At 45.0% G+C, this 23303-nt stretch overlaps 1 protein-coding gene across 1 annotated transcript in view; it reads right to left on the minus strand.

Moving 5' to 3' along the window:
- LOC311528178 (unconventional myosin-X-like) overlaps positions 1 to 23303 on the minus strand; it is a 269478-nt gene that overhangs the window by 208099 nt on the left and 38076 nt on the right. Inside the window, exons 2-3 of the mRNA XM_084642873.1 lie at positions 15986 to 16084; positions 4918 to 5076 (exon numbers count right to left, since the gene is read on the minus strand). Of these exons, the coding sequence (XP_084498999.1) occupies positions 4918 to 5076; positions 15986 to 16084 (258 nt within the window). The remainder of the gene's footprint in view (positions 1 to 4917; positions 5077 to 15985; positions 16085 to 23303) is intronic.

Consider the following 23303-nt stretch of genomic DNA (forward strand, 5'->3'; position numbering starts at 1 on the left):
GTCGAATCGTGGAAGTCAATGAGTGGCTACGCAGGTGGTGTTGGAGAAAAGGCTTTGGATTCTCTGACCATGGGATGGTGTTCCAAGAAGGAGGAGTGCTAGGCAGAGACGGGCTCCACCTAACAAAGAGAGGGAAGAGCATCTTAGCAAGCAGGCTGGCTAACCTAGTGAGGAGGGCTTTAAACTAGGTTCACCGGGGGAAGGAGACCAAAGCCCTGACGTAAGTGGGGAAGTGGGATACCGGGAGGAAGCACGAGCAGGAGCACGCGAGAGGGCAGGGCTCCTGCCTCATACTGAGAAAGAAGGACGATCAGCAAGTTATCTCAAGTGCCTATACACAAATGCAAGAAGCCTGGGAAACAAGCAGGGAGAACTGGAAGTCCTGGCACAGTCAAGGAATTATGATGTGATTGGAATAACAGAGACTTGGTGGGATAACTCACATGACTGGAGTATTGTCATGGATGGATGTAAACTGTTCAGGAAGGACAGGCAGGGCAGAAAAGGTAGGGGAGTTGCACTGTATGTAAGGGAGCAGTATGACTGCTCAGAGCTCAAGTATGAAACTGCAGAAAAACCTGAGAGTCTCTGGATTAAGTTTAGAAGCGTGAGCAACAAGGGTAATGGCGTGGTGGGAGTCTGCTATAGACCACCGGACCAGGGGGATGAGGTGGACGAGGCTTTCTCCCGGCAACTCACGGAAGTTACTTGATCGCAGGCCCTGGTTCTCATGGGAGACTTCAATCACCCTGATATCTGCTGGGAAAGCAATACAGCGGTGCACAGAAAATCCAGGAAGTTTTTGGAAAATGTAGGGGACAATTTCCTGGTGCAAGTGTTGGAGGAAACAACTAGGGGCAGAGCTCTTCTTGACCTGCTGCTCACAAACTGGGAAGAATTCGTAGGGGAAGCAAAAGTGGATGGGAACCTGGGAGGCAGCGACCATGAGATGGTCGAGGTCAGGATCCTGACACAGGGAAGAAAGGAGAGCAGCAGAATACGGACCCTGGACTTCAGAAAAGCAGACTTTGACTCCCTCAGGGAACTGATGGGCAGGATCCCCTGGGAGAATAACATGAGGGGGAAAGGAGTCCAGGAAAGCTGGCTGTATTTTAAAGAATCCTTATCGAGGTTACAGGGACAAACGACCCCGATGTGTAGAAAGAATAGTAAATAGGACAGGCGACCAGCTTGGCTTAACAGTGAAATCTTTGCTGATCTTAAACAAAAAAAGAAGCTTACAAAAAGTGGAAGATTGGACAAATGACCAGGGAAAAGTATAAAAATATTGCTCGGGCATGCAGGAATGAAATCAGGAAGGCCAAATCAACTTGGAGTTGCAGCTAGCAAGAGATGTCAAGAGTAACAAGAAGGGTTTCTTCAGGTATGTTAGCAACAAGAAGAAAGTCAAGGAAAGCGTGGGCCCCTTGCTGAATGAGGGAGGCAACCTAGTGACAGAGGATGTGGAAAAAGCTAATGTACTCTATGCTTTTTTTGCCTCTGTCTTAACAAACAAGGTCAGCTCCCAGACTACTGCACTGGGCAGCACAGCATGGGGAGGAGGTGACCAGCCCTCTGTGGAGAAAAGTGGTTCGGGACTATTTAGAAAAGCTGGACGATCACAAAAGTCCATGGGGCCGGATGCGCTGCATCCGAGTGCGCTAAAGAAGCTGGCGGATGTGATTGCAGAGCCATTGGCCATTATCTTTGAAAACTCATGGCGATTGGGGGAGGTTCCGGTCAACTGGAAAAAGGCTAATGTAGTGCCCATCTTTTAAAAAGGGAAGGAGGAGGATCCTGGGAACTACAGGCCAGTCAGCCTCACCTCAGTCCCTGGAAAAATCATGGAGCAGGTCCTCAAGGAAACAATTCTGAAGCACTTAGAGGAGAGGAAAGTGATCAGGAACAGTCAGCATGGATTCACCAAGGGCAAGTCATGCCTGACTAATCTAATTGCCTTCTATGACGAGATAACTGGCTCTGTGGATGAGGGGAAGGCACTGGACGGGTTGTTCCTTGACTTTAGCAAAGCTTTTCACACAGTCTCCCACAGTATTCTTGCCAGCAAGTTAAGGAAGTATGGGCTGGATGAATGGACTATAAGGTACATAGAAAGTTGGCTAGATTGTCGGGCTCAACGGGTAGTGATCAATGGCTCCATGTCTAGTTGGCAGCTGGTATCAAGCGGAGTGCCCCAAGGGTCGGTCCTGGGGCTGGTTTTGTTCAATACCTTCATAAATGATCTGGAGGATGGTGTGGATTGCACCCTCAGCAAGTTTGCAGATGACACTAAACTGGGAGGAGAGGTAGACACGCTGGAGGGTAGGGATAGGATACAGAGGGCCCCAGACAAATGAGAGGATTGGGCCAAAAGAAATCTGAGGAGGTTCAACAAGGACAAGTGCAGAGTCCTGCACTTAGGACCAAAGAATCCCATGCACTGTTACAGACTAGGGACCGAATGGCTAAGCAGCAGTTCGGCAGAAAAGGACCTAGGGGTTACAGTGGATGAGAAGAGTGATATGAGTCAACAGTGTGCCCTTGCTGCCAAGAAGACCAATGGCATTTTGGGATGTATATGTAGGGGCATTGCCAGCAGATCGAGGAACGCGATTGTTCCCCTCTATTCAACATTGGTGAGGCCTCATCTGGAGTACTGTGTCCAGTTTTGGACCCCACAGTACAAGAAGGATGTGGAAAAATTGGAAAGCATCCAGCGGAGGGCAACAAAAATGATTAGGGGACTGGAACACATGACTTATGAGGAGAGGCTGAGGGAACTGGGATTGTTTAGTCTGTAGAAGAGAAGAATGGGGGGGATTTGATAGCTGCTTTCAACTACCTGAAACGGGGTTCCAAAGAGGATGGCTCTAGACTGTTCTCAGTGGTACCAGATGACAGAACAAGGAGTAATGGTCTCAAGTTGCAGTGGGGGAGGTTTAGGTTGGATATTAGGAAAAACTTTTTCACTAGGAGGGTGGTGAAGCACTGCAATGGGTTACCTCTGGAGGTGGTGAAATCTCCTTCCTTAGAAGTTTTTAAGGTCAGGCTTGACAAATCCCTGTCTGGGATGATTTAGTTGGGGATTGGTCCTGCTTTGAGCAGGGGGTTGGACTAGATGACCTCCTGAGGTCCCTTCCAACCCTGATATTCTATGATTCTACCTTCGAGATATCGGTGCCAGCTGGGGTCCCAGTGTCAGGAAATGAGGCCTGGAGAAGAGTGATGACTCCAGGTCCAGGAGCAACAGAAGGTCTTCCAGAGCTGAGAAGTGAACCAGAGAAGATGGAGACATCTCCACAGCTCAGATCACTGAAGTGTGCACTGGTTCCAGCGGCACTGATGTGGGATTTGGTGCTGAAGAAGCAGTCCCAGTACCAGAGGGTGCTGCAATTTTGGCCTTCAAAGAAGTCCTGGTCCAATCCTTCCTAGTACCGGACAGTCCCACTTTGGAGAATGAAGCTCCTAATGACTTGTGATGGGATGGGGACTCCTGCCTCTTGTTAGAGGGCTTGAACAGGGAACCTTCCCTCTTGTTCTTTTGGAGCCCTTCCCCATCTGCCCTGGCTCTGATCTCCAGAGTCTCTCGGAGCCAGAGGTGGGGTAAAGGTCTTGAAGCCGCCCAGAACCAAAGAAGAAGAGGAGCCACTCCTACCTTCTTCAGGATGATGTATGGGGGCGGGGAGTCTCCCCAGTCAGTTGTTGTTCCCGCTTTCGTGGTTTCTTCTATGAGGGAATTTCAGAGCCAAAACTCCCTGGACTGCACAATTCTATTTGGGAAGGACCTGCAGATACTGCAGCTGGAAAGGATGTGCGCGTCCCCCAGGCAGTACAGACAAGCATAGTGGTAGTCTGTGACTGGAAAGAGCTTGTGGCATGCATCGCAACTCACTCCCCGCAACCGTTGGCAGGTCAAGCTGGAAGGCGTGCAGCAACACCTTCCCTTCCACAAGAGGGGTTCCAAATAAAGAACCGAACAGCTAAGCCAGGTGTAGTCAACAGACAGATCGTGAGCCAAATCTGGACTGCCAAACGCTTTTGAATGGATCCCAAAATCTATTTACTTACTTATTATTGTTGATTTTTTTATTATTATTTTCTCTGGAGTCTGAACCTTGACAAAAAATAATAGACTATCCCTGCCCTAAGCTATCGCTTAACTAACCTTACTATAGAGCTAGCTAATTAAGAATTTTTTAAAAACGTTAAAAAAAAATATGTATAGAAAAGCTGAAGTCAGCACAAGCACTGAAGCTCCACCTTAGAACACGAGTGGTAAGAAGGAACGAAGATGGCAGTCCGGCAGCCCCCTTTCTTCCTTTGGTGCAAAGTATGAGTAGTGGACTGGATAGATGTGCAGACCACATGGACACTGATAAGGGAAAATCTCCAGTCCTTAGTGCATGGAGTACATATGCAACATGAAGTGCACTACACAAAGGCACAATCACTTGGAGAACCACTACACACCTTCTAATCCTTACTGGCCATTTGATCAACCTATAACCTCTGCCCAACTGTATTCAGATCAGCAAGAGCTGGGGACTCGGGGGACACAAGGAATATAATGTCATAAACTCAGAAGCACAGAAGAGAAACAGCCCTGCAAAACCATCCCAAAGCCCAGAACGGAATATCCACGGACAGGGACTTTTCTTCCTTACCAAAAGGAGGGTAAGCCCCTCTTTTGAAGCAGGGGAATTACAGGAGCTTAAGGCTTGTGGGCGGGGGGAGCAAGAGAAACCTAGGATTCAATGTACATGCAGAGGAGAGGGAATTCCCTCTTTATCCACTGGGAACAGTCTCTGTAGCTCAGAGGACATTGTTCAAATCAATATTCTATATGTAAGTTGGCAGCTCCAGAAGATAAACAGAGGGCATCAGCCACCATGGACGTCACCCAGCTTAGACACTTACATATATGCTGTCCTGTTGGTAGCGCTGATGCAGGTTGAGCAGGATAGCAGCCTCATGCAGGTCTCCCAGCATGGACATGTCTTCCACCCCCTCCACACTAGTCTGGTGCATTGGCAAGACCTTCTCCCTGGATAAGGAAGCCTGTGGGTAGCAGAATACCTGGAGAGAAAGGGAAAAGGGACCAGTAACAACTGAGAAGAGAATCACTGACCAAAGCTTTACCCCATGGCACTTATTAATGATCAGAGGTGGAACATGACACAGTGTGGATATCTGGTGTTTGGGTTTATTTGCACAGTTTCCTACACTCCTGTCCTATCTGGATGAGCCCTCTGGAGAGAACACTGGGAGCATACAGACTTCCTCCCTCCAGATTTGTTCTCTCCACCTTCAGAACTGCCTGGGAGAAGCTGGAGAGTGCCCGGAGCAGGGACTCACAGAGCAAAAAGCTGTCACCCTGAGAGTTGAAAAAGGTAACATGGAGCCCACATCTGGGGGAGATGCCTAGATACCATGATGATGAGTGTGGAATAAGAACCTAAGCAGAAGAGAATAGATTCGTACATGTGCACTTGGTGTATGTTTCAGAATGTATTTCCATCCTTACCCTGCACGCTCACAGAGACCTGAACTACCCCTCTGAAGAGACTGAAAAGCAGAAGCCAGACCAAAAAGACATGCTCTTCTCCTTTTATTTTAAAGATCATGCTTTATAAGCAAATCTCTTGTTGTGTGTTTGCACATGATTTTTGAAGTCACAATGGCTGTCCATTCTTCTCAGCTCTGAGGCATACCCTCTTCTCTCTGTCCCTATAGCTAAAAACCTTGTCCAAGTTGCATTGGCCTGTTTTGCTGACACATCATAGTGCAGGCTCTCTCCCAGATAAACTACTTAAACTGGAGTTAGAGCTGTAAGTACACACCAGTAACTTGAGTCCAAAGGGAATGAAGCTGAGGCCCACCCTGGCATATTCTGAACATGCAGCCAGTTGGCCTCACTGCCCCTCCTCTCCAGGGTGGATACGAATTGATTTTTTTTTTAAATAAAATGTAAAAATCTGACATTTTTATTTAAATCAGATATTTTTTAAAACTTATTGATAATTAAAATTGAAATTGACCACTTATGTTAAAGCCTAAATGTATTATAATCTATAACAATCATTTAAATTAAATACAAAAAATAACACCAAGTTGTATGTTTGCTTCCAAGTTTTAAAGAAAGTCAAACCACTGAAATGGTGGAAGTCACTGGCAAAGCACTTAGAGCCAGAATTTGTTAAAGCACTAAACCAGTTTTTAAACACCAGTAGCCTCTTGTATAGGTGCAGAGAGAATATTTTCTTCATTTCAGTTTATTCAACTAGTTCAGTTCAATGACGACTTCATTCAAAGTAAAGAAACCAATTGGAAATGATAAAAGCAGGAAATCTTGTTTTCCTCTTCCAATCGATCAAGGAAAACTAGATGTGAGAGGATAAGATCTACTCATTCTAAACTCTTGAAAGACAGAGACCAGAAACTACCAGCTGAATTCATTAGCTACAGATAATACTTCCTTTGCTTAATAAATCAGTTAGTTTTAAATGCAAACTGTAATAGGTTTTTCATATGTATCCAGTACGTTTAAAGTTGTTTATTTTTTTAAAATGCTGTTTTGCATTTTTAATTGAATTTCCATCCAAATAGAACTTGACACAAATCAGAAGTAAACAATTAATCTAGTAAATAAGAAATGCACCACTCACCATTTTCTAACCTAAAACATGTCAGCATAGAGAATGAATACATGTAAGTTAAACTTCACAATTGCCTAAATAAACGTATATCGACAAGTGTAGCCTCCAGCTTAGCAAAAAGCAGCAGCAAATTTAGTATAGCTTCTATATTGAGTTGCCAACCAACATGATTTAATAATTACCAACTAACAAGAATCAACCTTACTTTAGAAAAAATAACTAAAATGTACAAATGAAAACAATTAAAATTGATTATTTAAATCATGATTAAAATCAGTGATTTAAATTTTACATTTGATTTAACTCACTCCATGCTGCTCCTCTCATAAATCCCTGTACCCCTTTAAGCTTGCAAATACTATGGAGCCCTGGCTGGGACACAGAGCAGGGGAAAGGAGGCAAGATAAAAAGGTATCGGCGTGATCTCTTCTCACACCTACCTCACCATCACCCACATGCCTCAACACCCCAGGGACCCATGTTTATTCCCCCACACACACTGATCCTCACCTGTTCTTGTCAACTGCTGGAAATGGCCCACCTTGATTATCACTACAAAAGGTGTTTCCCCCCCACTCTCCTGCAGGTAATAGCTCACCTTACCTGATCACTCTCGTTACAGTGGGTATGGTAACACCCACTGTTTCATGTCCTCTGTGTATATAAAATTTCCCCACTGTATTTTCCACTGCATGCATCCGATGAAGTGAGCTGTAACTCACGAAAGCTTATGCTCATATAAATTGGTTAGTCTCTAAGGTGCCACAAGTCCTCCTTTTCTTTTTGCGGATACAGATTAACAGGGCTGCTACTCTGAAACCTGTCATCCATTCCAGTGGCCAGGATGAGCAATCGCAGGAGACCCCCTGCAGCCCACTGCATGTGTGAGAAGGGAGGCTCTAGGCATGAATGTCCTGAGAGATGTCTGACCCTTGCCAGCCCTGATAGCAGATCCTAAATAGATACAGATTATGGGAAAGTGAATGTAACGGCCAATCAGGAAGCAGAATTGTTATTCACTGATAAAAGTTTAAAAAGAAAAAAAAACAACAACCTAGAAAGCGACTAAGAGGAAAACTCTTCAGACAATCAGCTGTCAGTAAAATTATTTTTATAGTGCCCAAGAACAAACTTAGTTCTTCACATAGCCCAGTAGAAAGTCAAAGTCCGCGACACAAAACTCTTGCTTCAGGTCTAATATTACCTGTGACACTATGAGATGGTCACAAACAATAAGGAGGAAGAGATGAAGGAGCATTAAAATCACTCAGTGACTCAGTATGAGCATTAGCCTTCAGAAGAAAACAAAATATCCATAAATCTGAACATTGCTGAGATTGCTGCATGTAACAGAAAGGTCAGGTTAGGGAGGTTTTGCTTTGTTTGCTTCTTGTAGGCAAATGTTAGAAGGGATGATTTAAAGGATGACATCATGGATTTTAGGGAGGGGTAACCAGAAAGGACTATGTCATCTAGTCTGACCTCCTGCGTAGAACAGGCACAGAATTTCACCCAGGAACTGCTGCAGCGAGTCCACGATCTTGTGGTTGAACAAGAGTCTCTCCCTTAGAAAAACATCCAGGCTTGATTTCAAATAACGGAGAATCTACAACCTTCCTTGGTAATCTCGTCCAATGGCTAATTCCCTCATTTAAAAATATGCACCTTATTTCCAGTTTGAATTTGTCGAGGTTCAAATTCCACCCATTGGCTCTTGTTCTACCTGTTTGTTAAAGAATTACCTCCATTACCAGAAATGTTCTCCCCGTGTAAGTATTTATACACGGAGTAAATCACCATCTCTTAAACTTCTCTTTGTCGAGCTAAATAGACTGAGCTCCTTTAGCCTATCACCATACAGCAGAGTTTCCAATTCTTGTAGCGTGTTTCTGAAGCCTTTCTAATTGTTCAACGTCCTTCCTGAAGGGTGGACACTGCAACTGGACACAATCCATGAGACGCTCTGTACCTTGGGGAAACACCCTACACCCCCATGTTCATCCTTATAATATGACTGTGTGGCACCCAATGCAAAGTGTGTCATGTCGAGTGTCTTCGGAAGGCTCATGATGCACTGAGCATTGTTGTTACAGTAATCAGGTTTCAGAGTAACAGCCGTGTTAGTCGGTATTCGCAAAAAGAAAAGGAGTACTTGTTGCACCTTAGAGACTAACCAATTTATTTGAGCATAAGCTTTCGTGAGCTACAGCTCACTTCATCGGATGCATACTGTGGAAACTGCAGAAGACATTATATACACAGAGACCATGAAACAATACCTCCTCCCACCCCACTCTCCTGCTGGTAATAGCTTATCTAAAAGTGATCACTCTCCTTACAATGTGTATGATAATCAAGGTGGGCCATTTCCAGCACAAATCCAAGTTTAACCAGAACGTCGGGGGGGGGGATAGGAAAAAACAAGGGGAAATAGGCTACCTTGCATAATGACTTAGCCACTCCCAGTCTCTATTTAAGCCTAAATTAATAGTATCCAATTTGCAAATGAATTCCAATTCAACAGTTTCTCGCTGGAGTCTGCTCTCACAAATCTTGGGAGACAGGCCAGTCCTTGCCTACAGACAGCCCCGCAACCTGAAGCAAATACTCACCAACAACCACATACCACACAACAGAACCACTAACCCAGGAACCTATCCTTGCAACAAAGCCCGTTGCCAACTGTGCCCGCATATCTATTCAGGGGACACCATCACAGGGCCTAATAACATCAGCCACACTATCAGAGGCTCGTTCACCTGCACATCCACCAATGTGATATATGCCATCATGTGCCAGCAATGCCCCTCTGCCATGTACATTGGTCAAACTGGACGGTCTCTACGTAAAAGAATAAATGGACACAAATCAGATGTCAAGAATTATAACATTCATAAACCAGTCGGAGAACACTTCAATCTCTCTGGTCACACAATTACAGACATGAAGGTCGCTATCTTAAAACAAAAAAACTTCAAATCCAGACTCCAGCGAGAAACTGCTGAATTGGAATTCATTTGCAAATTGGATACTATTAATTTAGGCTTAAATAGAGACTGGGAGTGGCTAAGTCATTATGCAAGGTAGCCTATTTCCTCTTGTTTTTTCCTCCCCCCCCCGACGTTCTGGTTAAACTTGGATTTATGCTGGAAATGGCCCACCTTGATTATCATACACATTGTAAGGAGAGTGATCACTTTAGATAAGCTATTACCAGCAGGAGAGTGGGGTGGGAGGAGGTATTGTTTCATGGTCTCTGTGTATATAATGTCTTCTACAGTTTCCACAGTATGCATCCGATGAAGTGAGCTGTAGCTCACGAAAGCTTATGCTCAAATAAATTGGTTAGTCTCTAAGGTGCCACAAGTACTCCTTTTCTTGTTACAGTAATGTTATAGGTTATAATTTCATGTATGTCGTTACGAGGCTGAAACTGTATCCTCATGGCTTAAAATAAGCCCAGGCAAAAATGCTCCAAGAGCAGAGAGGCAGTTCACAATTCATCAGGGCAGTATGGGACAAACCCAGCTCCACCTCACAAGAACAAAGGACGCTGGCCTAGGCAGCAACAAAAGGATCTATCTGTTGGACTCTCAAGTGAGTCACCTCCCCTTCCTTTGTCCAGTTTGGGACTTCAATGAGATAATGCTCACCTGACTCTGAAGTGGGGGGGGGCAAAGCCAAGAGGGAAGAAAGAACATAATAAAAGGGAGAGACTTTGCCACGCTCTTCCTCTCTCTTCCACCTACATCTACAGACACCACCACCAAGCGACTGAAGTGCAGATCAAAGGGGAGAGCCTGGCTGAAGGGCAACCAGCCAGCCTGTGGTGAGAAGCATGTAACTTTGTAAGGGCACTGAAAGTGTTAAGATCAACTTAGAATGCGTTTTGCTTTTATTTCACGTGACTAAACCTGACTTCTTGTGCTTTGACTTATAATCACTTAAAATTTATCTTTATAGTTAAATAATCTGTTTGTTTATTCTACCTGAAGCAGTGCGTTTGGTTTGAAGTGTGTCAGAGACTTTCCTTGGGATAACAAGCCTGGTACATATCAATTTCTTTGTGAAACTGACAAACTCATAGAAGCTGGCAGGTCCAGCAGGCATAACGGGACACTGGAAGAGGGAGGTTCCTAGAGTTGTGTCTGGGACTGGGGGTATTGGCTAGCGTCATTCGGTTGCACAATCCAAGGAGCAGCTGACATGCCATCGGCCGTGGGTGACCAGCCCGGGAGTGGGGGTTCTCACAGCAGAGCAGGGTCAGGCTGGCTCCCAGAGTCGAGGAGTGGAGGGACCTCGCGGATCACTGGTCCAGACATCACCCGAAGGGAACATCACAGCATGATATTTGTAGCCCATTAGATGTAGGAGAAATGCAGAGAACAGCAACATGACCTTTACACGGTCTTTATTGACTGAGCTTTATTGACACTGTCAGTAGACCTGGGCTTTGACAATTATAACCTAAGTTTGGTTGTCCAGAAAAATTCACTAACATTCTGAGGCAATTTCATGATGGAATGCTTGGATGAGCCTGCGTAGATGGCGTTCTGTCTGACCCATTTACTATTACTAAAGGTATTACGCAGGGTTGCATAATTGGTGCACTCTTGTTTAATCTCTTCTATGCAGCTATGCTTACTGATGCTACAAGAGACCTGAATGCTGGTATAAGGATACTTTTCCAATCCTCTGGAAAATTATTGACTCTGAACAGGCTGCTATCTTCCAGGAAGGTCTTCACAGCAACTGTTCATGAGATACTGTAAGCTGATTACTGTGCTCTAGAGGCACGTACTCTAGAAGATACACAATTGATTATGGACAGATTCACAGTGTCTGCAGAAAGGTACTAGCGGACAAGCAATCTGAAAAAGACAGAGGTCATGTATCAACCTGCACCAGGGAGACCCTACGTGAACCAAAAGTCACCGTTAGCAACACACAGCTGAATGCTGTTATGGACTTCAGCTATTTTGGTAGTATATTGTTGAATGATGTTACCATAGACAAGGAGCTGACAAGTCTTATCAACAAAGCCAGTTCATCATTTGGCAGACTATCAAGCAGAGTCTGGCAGCAACATTGTATTAAGCTTCAAAACCAAGTTAAAAAAAGTCTATAAAGCAGTTATGCTGTCCAACTTGCTGTATGAGTGTGAGACTTGGACCTACTATAGGCATCACATTAAGCTTCCAGATAAGTTCCGTTTACAACATCTGCATGGCATACTCTGCATGAAGTGGCAAAATAAAGCTATCAGTAACGAGGTTCTGGAACGTAGATACCCCACAGGATTGAAGCCATGTTTATCGCATCACAGTTACACTGGGCTGGTCATGTGTCGAGGATGGATGACACCAGAATGGCCAAAGCAGTTGCCATATGGTGAGCTGAAAGTGAGCAACTGCATATGAGGCGGCCAGAAGAAACGCTTCAAGGATACGCTGAAGCATAACTTAAAACAGTGCAACAGTGACATTGACAGCTGGAAGTTGTCAGCACCAGACAGATCATGCTGGCAAGCAATAGTCAACAATGGGGTTACCCAATTCAAGATTAACTACCATATGGATCTTGAGGCACAGAGGCTGAGTCATAAACAGCAGCAGACTCAGCAGGCACAGATTGTAATCTCTTCCTCCGCATTATGCACGTCACGTGGAAAGGACTGCCACTTGCACTCTGGTCTTTTTAGCCACAACTGTACTCACAACAGGTCATCTTTGGTCATGAAGGACAACAAGAAGAAACAATGCAGAGGTAACACCTCTGAGGTTGAGGTCAGATGACCTAATGGTACCTTCTGGCCTTAAAACCTATTGGAGGCAGGAACCCACCTCTCTACTCCTACTCAATATTCTCCTATGTATACATCCAAGGACCACATTAGCCATATAAGCCACAGCATCACCCTGGGAGCCTTTGGTTATCTACTGAAACCCCTGATGGGTTGTTTTGTTTTGTTTTTTTCCAGAGGTGGTGAATGGATTTTGGGAGGGCTTTCCAAACATAGGGGCAGCATGTAAGTCAGCACACAGTAGAAAAGGGAGAGGAAATGAAGATGCAATGGCCAGGAAAACTCATTGACTGCAGCATTGCCTGGGAAGCTGGACTCTTCACATGGTAAAATCAGGTGATTTTCATTAATGAGATGGGGAGACAAGCTGACAGTGAGCCATGCTTAGAGAGTCTTATGTAAAAACAGTCCACAAGTCTGCACAGGTGACAATTAGAGAGCAGAGCACCACGGAAGCAACATTGCAGGGACACAAATGACCTAACTAATGCCCTCGCAGGCAGGGTCCCAAGCAATAGAATCACAGGGTTAGAAGGAACCGCAAAGGTCATCTAGTCTAACCCCCCCAATACACCTCCAGGCCAATACACAGTAATCAGGTTCAAAAAACAGGTGGCCACAACCTATATTAAAAACACCCGAAAGCAACCTGGGCCTGCAAGAAGGGCTATTGAGTGAACGGAAGAGGAGGGAATCAGGTACCTACAGTATGCCCCCATGGGATTTTGGTTTCAGAGATGGGCTCTGCCTCGGTTGCTCGGGTCCCACACAACTAACACAGCCAGGACTTTTCAAAACCTTTGCCATGATTTTCACAACTTGTGACCTTGCTAGTCTTGTCCCCATGGTCCCTCATGACCTTTCCCAAAATGTGCCTTGACAATCCTCCATCCCTAACTACAGAATACAGCGCTGCTAGGTGTGCGGTATTTGGAAGACAGTGTTGCATGATGTGAAACTGAAATATGTTGGTGTGATGGATTCCAGTCTTTGAGAGGTAAGTCAGGCATCTCATAGCAGCTTAAAGGGACACAATAAATTTGAAATCTAGTCAATTTCAAAAAATAAGTGAAAGTAGTTTCAAATATTTAAATCCACACATACATCACCACCCTCAACCAATTTGGTTTTACAGTTACATTTTCCTGTTTTTTAAAACTGTTTTTCTCCCCCCAGTTGCTGTGAGACACCCCCACACAAACAATTGGGGGAACTGGATAACAGCCTATACAGCAGAATCAGTTTCAGAGTAACAGCCCTGTTAGTCTGTATTTACAAAAAGAAAAGGAGGACTTGTGGCACCTTAGAGACTAACCAATTTATTTGAGCATAAGCTTTCGTGAGCTACAGCTCACTGCATTCCATTGAATGCATCCGATAAAGTGAGCTGTAGCTCATGAAAGCTTATGCTCAAATAAATTGATTAGTCTCTAAGGTGCCACAAGTACTCCTTTTCTTTTAGCAGAATCCGTGAGAGTGATTACACACAAAGTCAGCTATAAGAGAGAGAGCGCGAGTGAGTGAACGCACTTCTAACCTCTGTCAGTTGCAGTGATCTCAGGTGTGACAACAGCAGCAGGGGAACATTTTTCAGACACAAGTGTGATACTGAAGTCTACCATTTTCATTTAACATAAGGAAATCATCTAAGACCAGGAGATTTTGACACGTAGCTTTTCTCAGCTGTAACACCAGCCAGAGCCTCATTCAGGCCCAATGCTACCAGCACTCCCAGCTATCTTTGAGACACCACTGACTTCCTGAGGAAACTACAATCCATCGGTGATCTTCCTGAAAACACCATCCTAGCCACTATGGATGTAGAAGCCCTCTACGCCAACATTCCACACAAAGATGGACGACCCCAAGCCGTCAAGAACACTATCCCCGATAATGTCACGGCAAACTTGGTGGCTGAACTTTGTGACTTTGTCCTCACCCAAAACTATTTCACATTTGGGGACAATGTATACCTTCAAATCAGCAACACTGCTATGGGTACCCGCATGGCCCCACAGTATGCCAACATTTTTATGGCTGATTTAGAACAACGCTTCCTCAGCTCTCGTCCCCTAATGCCCCTACTCTACTTGCGCTACATTGATGACATCTTCATCATCTGGACCCATGGAAAAGAAGCCCTTGAGGAATTCCACCATGATTTCAACAATTTCCATCCCACCATCAACCTCAGCCTGGACCAGTCTACACAATAGATCCACTTCCTGGACGCTACAGTGCTAATAAGCGATGGTCACATAAACACCACCCTATACCGGAAGCCTACTGACCACTATACTTACCTACATGCCTCCAGCTTTCACCCAGATCACACCACACAATCCATTGTCTACAGCCAAGCTCTACGATATAACTGCATTTGCTCCAACCCCTCAGACAGAGACAAACACCTACAAGATCTCTATCAAGCATTCTTACAACTACAATACCCACCTGCTGAAGTAAAGAAACAGATTGACAGAGCCAGAAAAGTACCCAGAAGTCACCTACTACAGGACAGGCCCAACAAAGAAAATAACAGAACGCCACTAGCCGTCACCTTCAGCCCCTAACTAAAACCTCTCCAACACATCATCAAGGCTCTACAACCTATCCTGAAGGACGACCCATCATTCTCACAGATCTTGGGAGACAGGCCAGTCCTTGCTTACAGACAGCCCCCCAACCTGAAGCAAATACTCACCAGCAACCACACAACAGAACCACTAACCCATGAACCTATCCTTGCAACAAAGCCCATTGCCAACTGTGTCCACATATCTATTCAGGGGACACCATCATAGGGCCTAATAACATCAGCCACACTATCAGAGGCTCGTTCACCTGCACATCCACCAATGCGATCTATGCCATCATATGCCAGCAATGCCCCTCTGCCATGTACATGGCCAAACTGGACAGTCTCTACGTAAAAGAATAAATGGACACAAATCAGACGTCAAGAATGACGTCAAGAACATTCAAAACCCAGTCGGAGAACATGTCAATCTCTTTGGTCACTCAATTACAGACCTAAAAGTGGCAATACTTCAACAAAAAAACTTCAAAACCAGACTCCAACGAGAGACTGCTGAATTGGAATTAATTTGCAAACTGGATACAATTAACTTAGGCTTGAATAGAGACTGGGAGTGGATGGGTCATTACACAAAGTAAAACTATATCCCCATGTTTATTCCCCCACCCCACCCCCCACTGTTCCTCAGACGTTCTTGTCAACTGCTGGAAATGGCCCACCTTGATTATCACTACAAAAGGTTTTTTCTCTCTCCTGCTGGTAATAGCTCGCCTTACCTGATCACTCTGGTTACAGTGTATATGGTAACACCCATTGTTTCATGTTCTCTATGTATATAAATCTCCCCACTGTATTTTCCACTCAATGCATCCGATGAAGTGAGCTGTAGCTCACGGAAGCTTATGCTCAAATAAATTTGTTAGTCTCTAAGGTGCCACAAGTACTCCTTTTCTTTTTATTCAAACCTTGATTTCCAATTATACTCACCTCTCCATAATCTGTTGTGAAGAGCACAAACCCATCATTGCATGCGCCAACAGTACACGGCTGCAGCTGATCTTGCTCCCGTAGCCACACCCGGGTGCCCTGCAATTAAATAATGCCCATTAGAAACACCACAAGATTCAATTCACTTTCCACTGTACCTTGCACCAGCTGCTCCCACATTTGTGTGTGAGCACTCAAAAGGGACACCCTTCCGTAGCTTCACAAAGGAACTACTGCACCGCTTTCCATGTGCAAGGTCACAGCTCTGTGTGTGTCACAGACAGAGGTCACAGTTCTATCTCCCCTTGATATGGAAGGTGGACCCACTCCTCCTTCTCTTCTCAGCATCCAAGCAGGGCACGGGGAGAAGAATGACCATAATAAGGTAACTATAAAGAGCATTACAGCATGGCTGCCTTCATGAGACACTTACCAGAGCTTGTCTGAGTGTGATCAGTGAAGTGAAAGGTGGAAAAGCATTTGACACACTGCTAAGTCAAGATAGAAAGATCTAGGCTATTACTTTTGAAATGTGGCATCTGATTCTGAAATCCCAATTTGAGACACATGAGGTGTTCAGCACCTCTGAAAACTAGGCCTAGGTCAGGCACACAAAATCAGAAGCCACTTTGAAAATCTTGGCTTTAGCTCCTTTTAAATCTTCCCTCACAAGCAGGAGTTCTCCAACAAGCTCAGTGATGCACTGGACCTATATTCCGAGGTAAGGCCTCCTGATTCCTATAGATAATGATGCTGAATACATTACAGCACATTGAAAGGTATGCTGCACATTCAAAGACAGTAGAACCTCAAGAGTTACGAACACTTCGGGAATGGAGGTTGTTCGTAACTCTAAATGTTCGTAACTCTGAACAAAACATTACGGTTGCTCTTTCAAAAGTTCACAGCTGAACACTGACTTAATACAGCTTTGAAACTTTACTATGCAGAAGAAAAATGCTGCTTTCCTTTTTTGTTTTCTTTAGTAGTTTACATTTAACACAGCACTATACTGTATTTGCTTGTTTTGTTTGTCTCTGCAGCTGCCTGATTGCAGCTTCCGGTTCCAAATGAGGTGTGTGGTTGACTGGCCAGTTCGTAACACTGAGGTTCTACTGTAAATTCTAAATAGGGGAAGCATATGAGGTAGGGGAAGGTGGTTACTGAATTAACCATGAACCTGAATAGTCAGCACCTTATTATCTGTTATTTGTGTTTAAATTAAATTAAATTAGTAAGTCTCAGACTTTTCCATGCCATGTATCTCTCTAGCATTCCATCACACTGCCCTCTAGGCCCAGGACATGCTTCCCTCCCCAATAACAGATCACACTACCATCTAGGTCCATGACACTCCTGCCACCTCATCCTATCACATTGCCCTTGGTCTGGGATGCTCTCCTCACCGTCCTTATCCTCATCTACCAGGTGACCTCTCCCCCCTCCTATGAAAAACAAAAGCTATACAAAGCTATGTTGAGAATGTTGCTGTAGTTAGGCGGTATGGCCTCCCTTCAAGCCAGGGGGAGGAACCACCCTCCCTGCCCAAGTGGGTGGAGCCAGGACTGCCTCTCTCCTCCCACCGGAAGTACGCCACTGGAACAGTAAGTATAAAGGGTGGGGCAGACACACAGAGGGAGACAGACAGATCCTGCTCGCTCCCAGCCAATGACCCTGCTGCTGAGCCCAGCGATGCCCTGCCCACCAGGGAACTTACTGCTGCCACGGACCTGCCAGGACTGCCCTGGGCCACCTACCCAGAGGAGGCCAACGACGCCCTGCTAACCCAGGTGCAACCCGAGGGGACGGGAGGCAGTGGTGGAGGGACAGATGACCTTAGTCTGACAGCAGCTTTGCCAGAGACGCAGATAGCGTGTTGCGGCTGGAATCCCCGCTGACCCATTGCTAGACCACTCTGCCAATGTTAGAGCCCTGGGTTGGGGTCCGGTGGAGCAGGCTGGGCCCAGACCGCACCTGCCCCCAGGAGGGCAGCCTCCCCTCACCAGGTCCAGTGGCCTGTGCTCGTTGGTTGTCTGCTGGAGCTAGGACAGAGCGAACCGCAGGGGTCGGGTGTCTCTGCGACTAGAGACCAGAGCTCATTAACTGCTGGGTTTTCTCTGGCTCTGCTACAAGTGTCCAGACTAATTGACTACTTGGTGTGCCCTGGCTCTGAACCAAGAGACCGGGCTAATTGACTACTGGGTCTGCTCTGGCTCTGTAACAAGAGCACAGAGCTCATTGACGACTGGGTGTGTCCTGTCTCCGCAGCAAGAGATTACGGTGTTTGCCCAGTCCCTGCTTAAAGGGCCCTAGGGCTATAACCTGTTGACTGTTCATAGAATCATAGAATCTCAGGGTTGGAAGGGACTTCAGGAGGTCATCTAGTCCAACCCCCTGCTCGAAGCAGGATCAATCCCCAACTAAATCATCCCAGCCAGGGATTTGTCAAGCCTGACCTTAAAAACTTCTAAGGAAGGAGATTTCACCACCTCCAGAGGTAACCCATTGCAGTGCTTCACCACCCTCCTAGTGAAAAAGTTTTTCCTAATATCCAACCTAAACCTCCCCCACTGCAACTTGAGACCATTACTCCTCGTTCTGTCATCTGCCACCACTGAGAACAGTCTAGATCCATCCTCTTTGGAACCCCCATTTCAGGCAGTTGAAAGCAGCTATCAAAATCCCCCTCATTCTTCTCTTCTACAGACTAAACAATCCCAGTTCCCTAAGCCTCTCCTCATAAGTCATGTGCTCCAGTCCCCTAATCATTTTTGTTGCCCTCCGCTGGACTCTCTCCAATTTTTCCACATCCTTCTTGTAGCGTGGGGCCCAAAAATGGACACAGTACTCCAGATGAAGCCTCACCAATGCCAAATAGAGGGGAACGATCATGTCCCACGATCTGCTGGCAATGCTCCTACTTATACAGCCCAAAATGCCGTTAGCCTTCTTGGCAACAAGGGCACACTGTCGACTCATATCCAGCTTCTCGTCCACTGTAACCCCAAGGTCCTTTTCTGCCGAACTGCTGCCTAGCCATTTGGTCCCTCGTCTGTAGCGGTGCATGGGATTCTTCCGTCCTAAGTGCAGGACTCTGCACTTGTCCTTGTTGAACCTCCTCAGATTTCTTTTGGCCCAATCCTCTCATTTGTCTAGGGCCCTCTGTATCCTATCCCTACCTCTCCTCCCATTTTAGTGTCATCTGCAAACTTGCTGAGGGTGCAGTCCATGCCATTCTCCAGATCATTAATGAAGATACTGAACAAAACTGGCCCGAGGACCAACCCTTGTGGCACTCCGCTTGATACCAGCTGCCAACTAGACATGGAGCCATTGATCACTACCCGTTGAGCCCGACTGTTGAGCCAGCTTTCTATGCACCTTATAGTCCATTCATCCAGCCCATACTGCTTTAACTTGCTGGCAAGAATACTGTGGGAGACAGTATCAAAAGCTTTGCTAACGTCAAGGAATACTATGTCCACTGCTTTCCGCTCCTCCACAGAGCCAGTTATCTCATCACAGAAGGCAATTAGATTAGTCAGGCATGACTTGTCCTTGGTGAATCCATGCTGACTGTTCCTGATCACTTTCCTCTCCTCTAAGTGCTTCAGAATTGATTCCTTGAGGACCTGCTCCATGATTTTTCCAGGGACTGAGGAGAGGCTGACTGGCCTGTAGTTCCCGGATCCTCCTCCTTCCCTTTTTTAAAGATTGGCACTACATTAGCCTTTTTCCAGTCATCCGGGACCTCGCCTGATCGCCATGAGTTTTCAAAGATAATGGCCAATGGCTCTGCAATCACATCCGCCAACTCCTTTAGCACCCTCGGATGCAGCGCATCCAGCCCCATGGACTTGTGCTCGTCCAGCTTTTCTAAATAGTCCTGAACCACTTCTTTCTCCACAGAGGGCTGGTCACGTCCTCCCCATGCTGTGCTGCCCAGTGCAGCAGTCTGGGAGCTGACCTTATGCGTCTTGGGGCAAGACATACGGACTCCTGGGAGAACCTGCTCCCGCATAACAGGCCGCAGCTAGCTGCCTATCTGGAAACTCAACCCCATTAAGCCCATTGGGATACTAATGCCAAACTGCTAAATTTCCCCAATACTAGGCCGACATCCCAACGATGCAGTGAGGCAGGGTAGCCTCCCAGAGGGGGAGGGACAACCACCACTTGACTACAGTTACATTTGCATGGTTAATCGTTTTACAATCAGCAAATACCAGTGTTAAGGTTCCTCATGCCTTTACAGTGCCCCCAACCCCAGGAGTCTACACAATTATGACACAGGATTTACTCACATGATCATATATTAATAATATCCTATCATAAGAACATTTTCTACAGCTTTAGATACCCAAGTGTAGCATTTATAAAGCTTTTCCCCCGATTTTTGCATACTTGTTTTCATTGTCACAACAGATCAGCGTTTCTGTATTGACACTTTTATATGATAGGTTCCTATTTCCTAAAGGTCTGCATTTTAATATTTTAGTCAGCAGCTATTTGTTTACAATTTCTTTTCAAAGAGCACTTCAGGGAACAAAACAGTTAACTGTAAAGTTGGCTTAGCTGCAAATTTAGGTGACTTATATATGCATCCGATGAAGTGAGCTGTAGCTCATGAAAGCTTATGCTCAAATAAATTGGTTAGTCTCTAAGGTGCCACAAGTACTCCTTTTCTTTTATATATGCCAAAAATTCTTGCTATTCTTCTTTGTTGTTATGCTTAATCTATAATATACTGTATAACAGCTTACTGTACAATTTTCATATAAATGACTATAAGGGACTCTATTTGTCTGGCACACACAGAATAGTGGACAGAAGTCAAAGGTGCTATTCATCTGCACCTAAAGCCATAGAAAAAAAGTTTGAAGTTATTTCTTTAAAAAAAGTACAATTAAAGACTTATCACAATGCATACACTTAGGAGGCAGAGTTCAAATTAACAATAGTGACTTACCAAAGTGTCTTTTTTTAAATGGAACATCCAAGGAGTTTCCAAAAGCAAAAAGGTAATGAAAAGAAATTCCATAGTGTGAAAGCATTTGACTACCTGCCAGCAGAATGATGAATCCCACGCACCTTAACAGGTTTGCAGGAGAGAGCCCTTCTCTTCCTGTCTTGCACATATTAGTTGTGCAGTTTAAACCACATAAAATGCACAGGAAAGGAGGGCTTCTGCAAAGCCCCACATTATTCACTGCACACTTTCACTAAATTTTTCATGATACAGCCAAGCTAACCACACAAACTTGAAGTTCTTAAGCTGTGTACATTTTAACAGCTAAGAAGTGTACAAAATGTACTGCATACGTGGAGTGCTATTTTCAATTAGTCATAACTTAGAGAAGCCAAAGCCATTTTTCACTGGAACACTCTCCTATTCCCCGGCTGAATTTCAGCATTGTACCCCAGCTGTTTCAGAGCTACAGCTGTTTAAAATAAAAAGTTGCATGAATTATTTTTTAATATTGGGGAAATTAGTGTACACACACACACACACTCCTTCTGTTAACCAATGGCTGAACTATTTTTTACTCACCTTGCAGAAAAAGATAATTCAATTTGTGGCAAAGGCCAGACCTTAGAAAGTCCCCTTTTAATATAAAAATTGTGGGAACCAATGAGCACTGAAAAAGGAGTGGGTTAGAATGGAAACACTCGGATAAACTTAGCAAAACTGGTTATTACCACTCATGCTATGAAATAAAAATAAAAATTGACACCTATTTAGCAAAGCACATGCTTAAGTACTGGGAGTTAACCTCTCTTCCTTGGGTTTTATTCATCTTAACCACAGCATCTGAGTGCCTTCCATGTAAATGAATCAACAGCAAAGTCCTTAGTGGACTTTATGAAGACTCTGGCTCTCCTCCCTTTTGAGGGTAAAAACTCTACTTGTGCACATGCTTAAGTGTTTTGCTGAATCAGGGCCCTGAAATATATACACTGACAAAAACCTTGGTTAGCTCAGACTTAAGGCTGCTCAGTGGTATTTCATGCCTTTCCAGAATGACGAGTTCAGCAAAACTCAAACCTCTGAAAACCAGGAAATAACTAGTTAACGTACACACCAATGCAACCTTAACTCTGCCCCACTGGAACTGGCAAGAACCACTGGGAATTATCTGCATGCAATTCCAGCTGCATTCACTGTGTTGGGTGTAGCTGTACTGAATGGTGTAGGGATTAGCTGGAACAGTTTGGCAGAGCTGTGATTGTGATATGAGGTGATCTGTGCAGCCCTGTGTCCCCCACAGGGAGTGGGGGGCCTGAGCACCTCTGTCTTCTTATGCTGCCTCTCCTCCCCCCACATGTGTAATGAAAGGAAACAGGTACACCACAAGGGATGCATTTTGCCTTATTTCAGCGCCAATGTAATGTGCGTCCTTAGTAGAGCACAGGAGACTTCTTCCTTGTGTTAAGAAGCTCTGAATCAGGAGCTCCTTGACTCAGTTCCATTTTTCAAGAAACATGATTATATTATCCTAATTGTCTTTCATCTTCCCTCTAATTAATCAATGTTAATTGATTATTCAATGCTGGTTCCCCAGTGGAAAAGTAGCAACATGAAATCATTCTCATCTCTGCATAGAGCATGTGTCATTTATTATCTTTCAGAAAATACTTCAAGCCCCGATTACATTTCCAAAAAGTAAAAAAAAACCCTTGACACAGACAGATAGTAGCAACCTGCCTACAGATCGTTCTGCTTTCTGCCCAGATGAGGGTTTGAATTTACACTGCATGGATATAGCTCAGATTCACTGGCCACATGTCCCCTTGAGCCAATTTGGTCATATGCAAACAGGCTGGCTGAAAATGCTCTTGGCTAGTCTTTGTGCACATAGGTATTGCAACCTGTTTAGTGCATCAGTGGTTAGCAAGTACTGTCCCAGACAGCCTTGCTCTTCTTTTAATAATGTTTTCAATATTGACTCCCCCAAGGAGCAGTGGGTGCCATGCACTAGCTGAGGTAAATACTGAGCGACTGATTTCATTTGGGGACAATCAGAGCCATGATTTGAGCCTGTGTGCAAAAAACATTGGCAGAATGTGGATTTTGTGAAATGCTGGTATTTTTGCAGGGGATTGCAGGGTGCTGTATCTCATAGGAACCTTGGAGCGGAAGGGGCCTCCTGAATCATGGAGTCCAGACCGCAGCTATCACAGGAAATGCCATCATATAATCCTGTTCATAAATTTATCAAGCTCCATCTTAAAACAGGTTGCTTGCTCAAATTACACCAAATCTGGGTCACTAAACCTATACTGAATCCCCATGCGGAACAGCAAATTTAAAGGCAAT

The sequence above is a fragment of the Lepidochelys olivacea genome (genome assembly GCF_965140295.1).
Source record: "Lepidochelys olivacea isolate rLepOli2 genome assembly, chromosome: 11".
NCBI classification, from domain to species: Eukaryota; Metazoa; Chordata; order Testudines; family Cheloniidae; genus Lepidochelys; species Lepidochelys olivacea.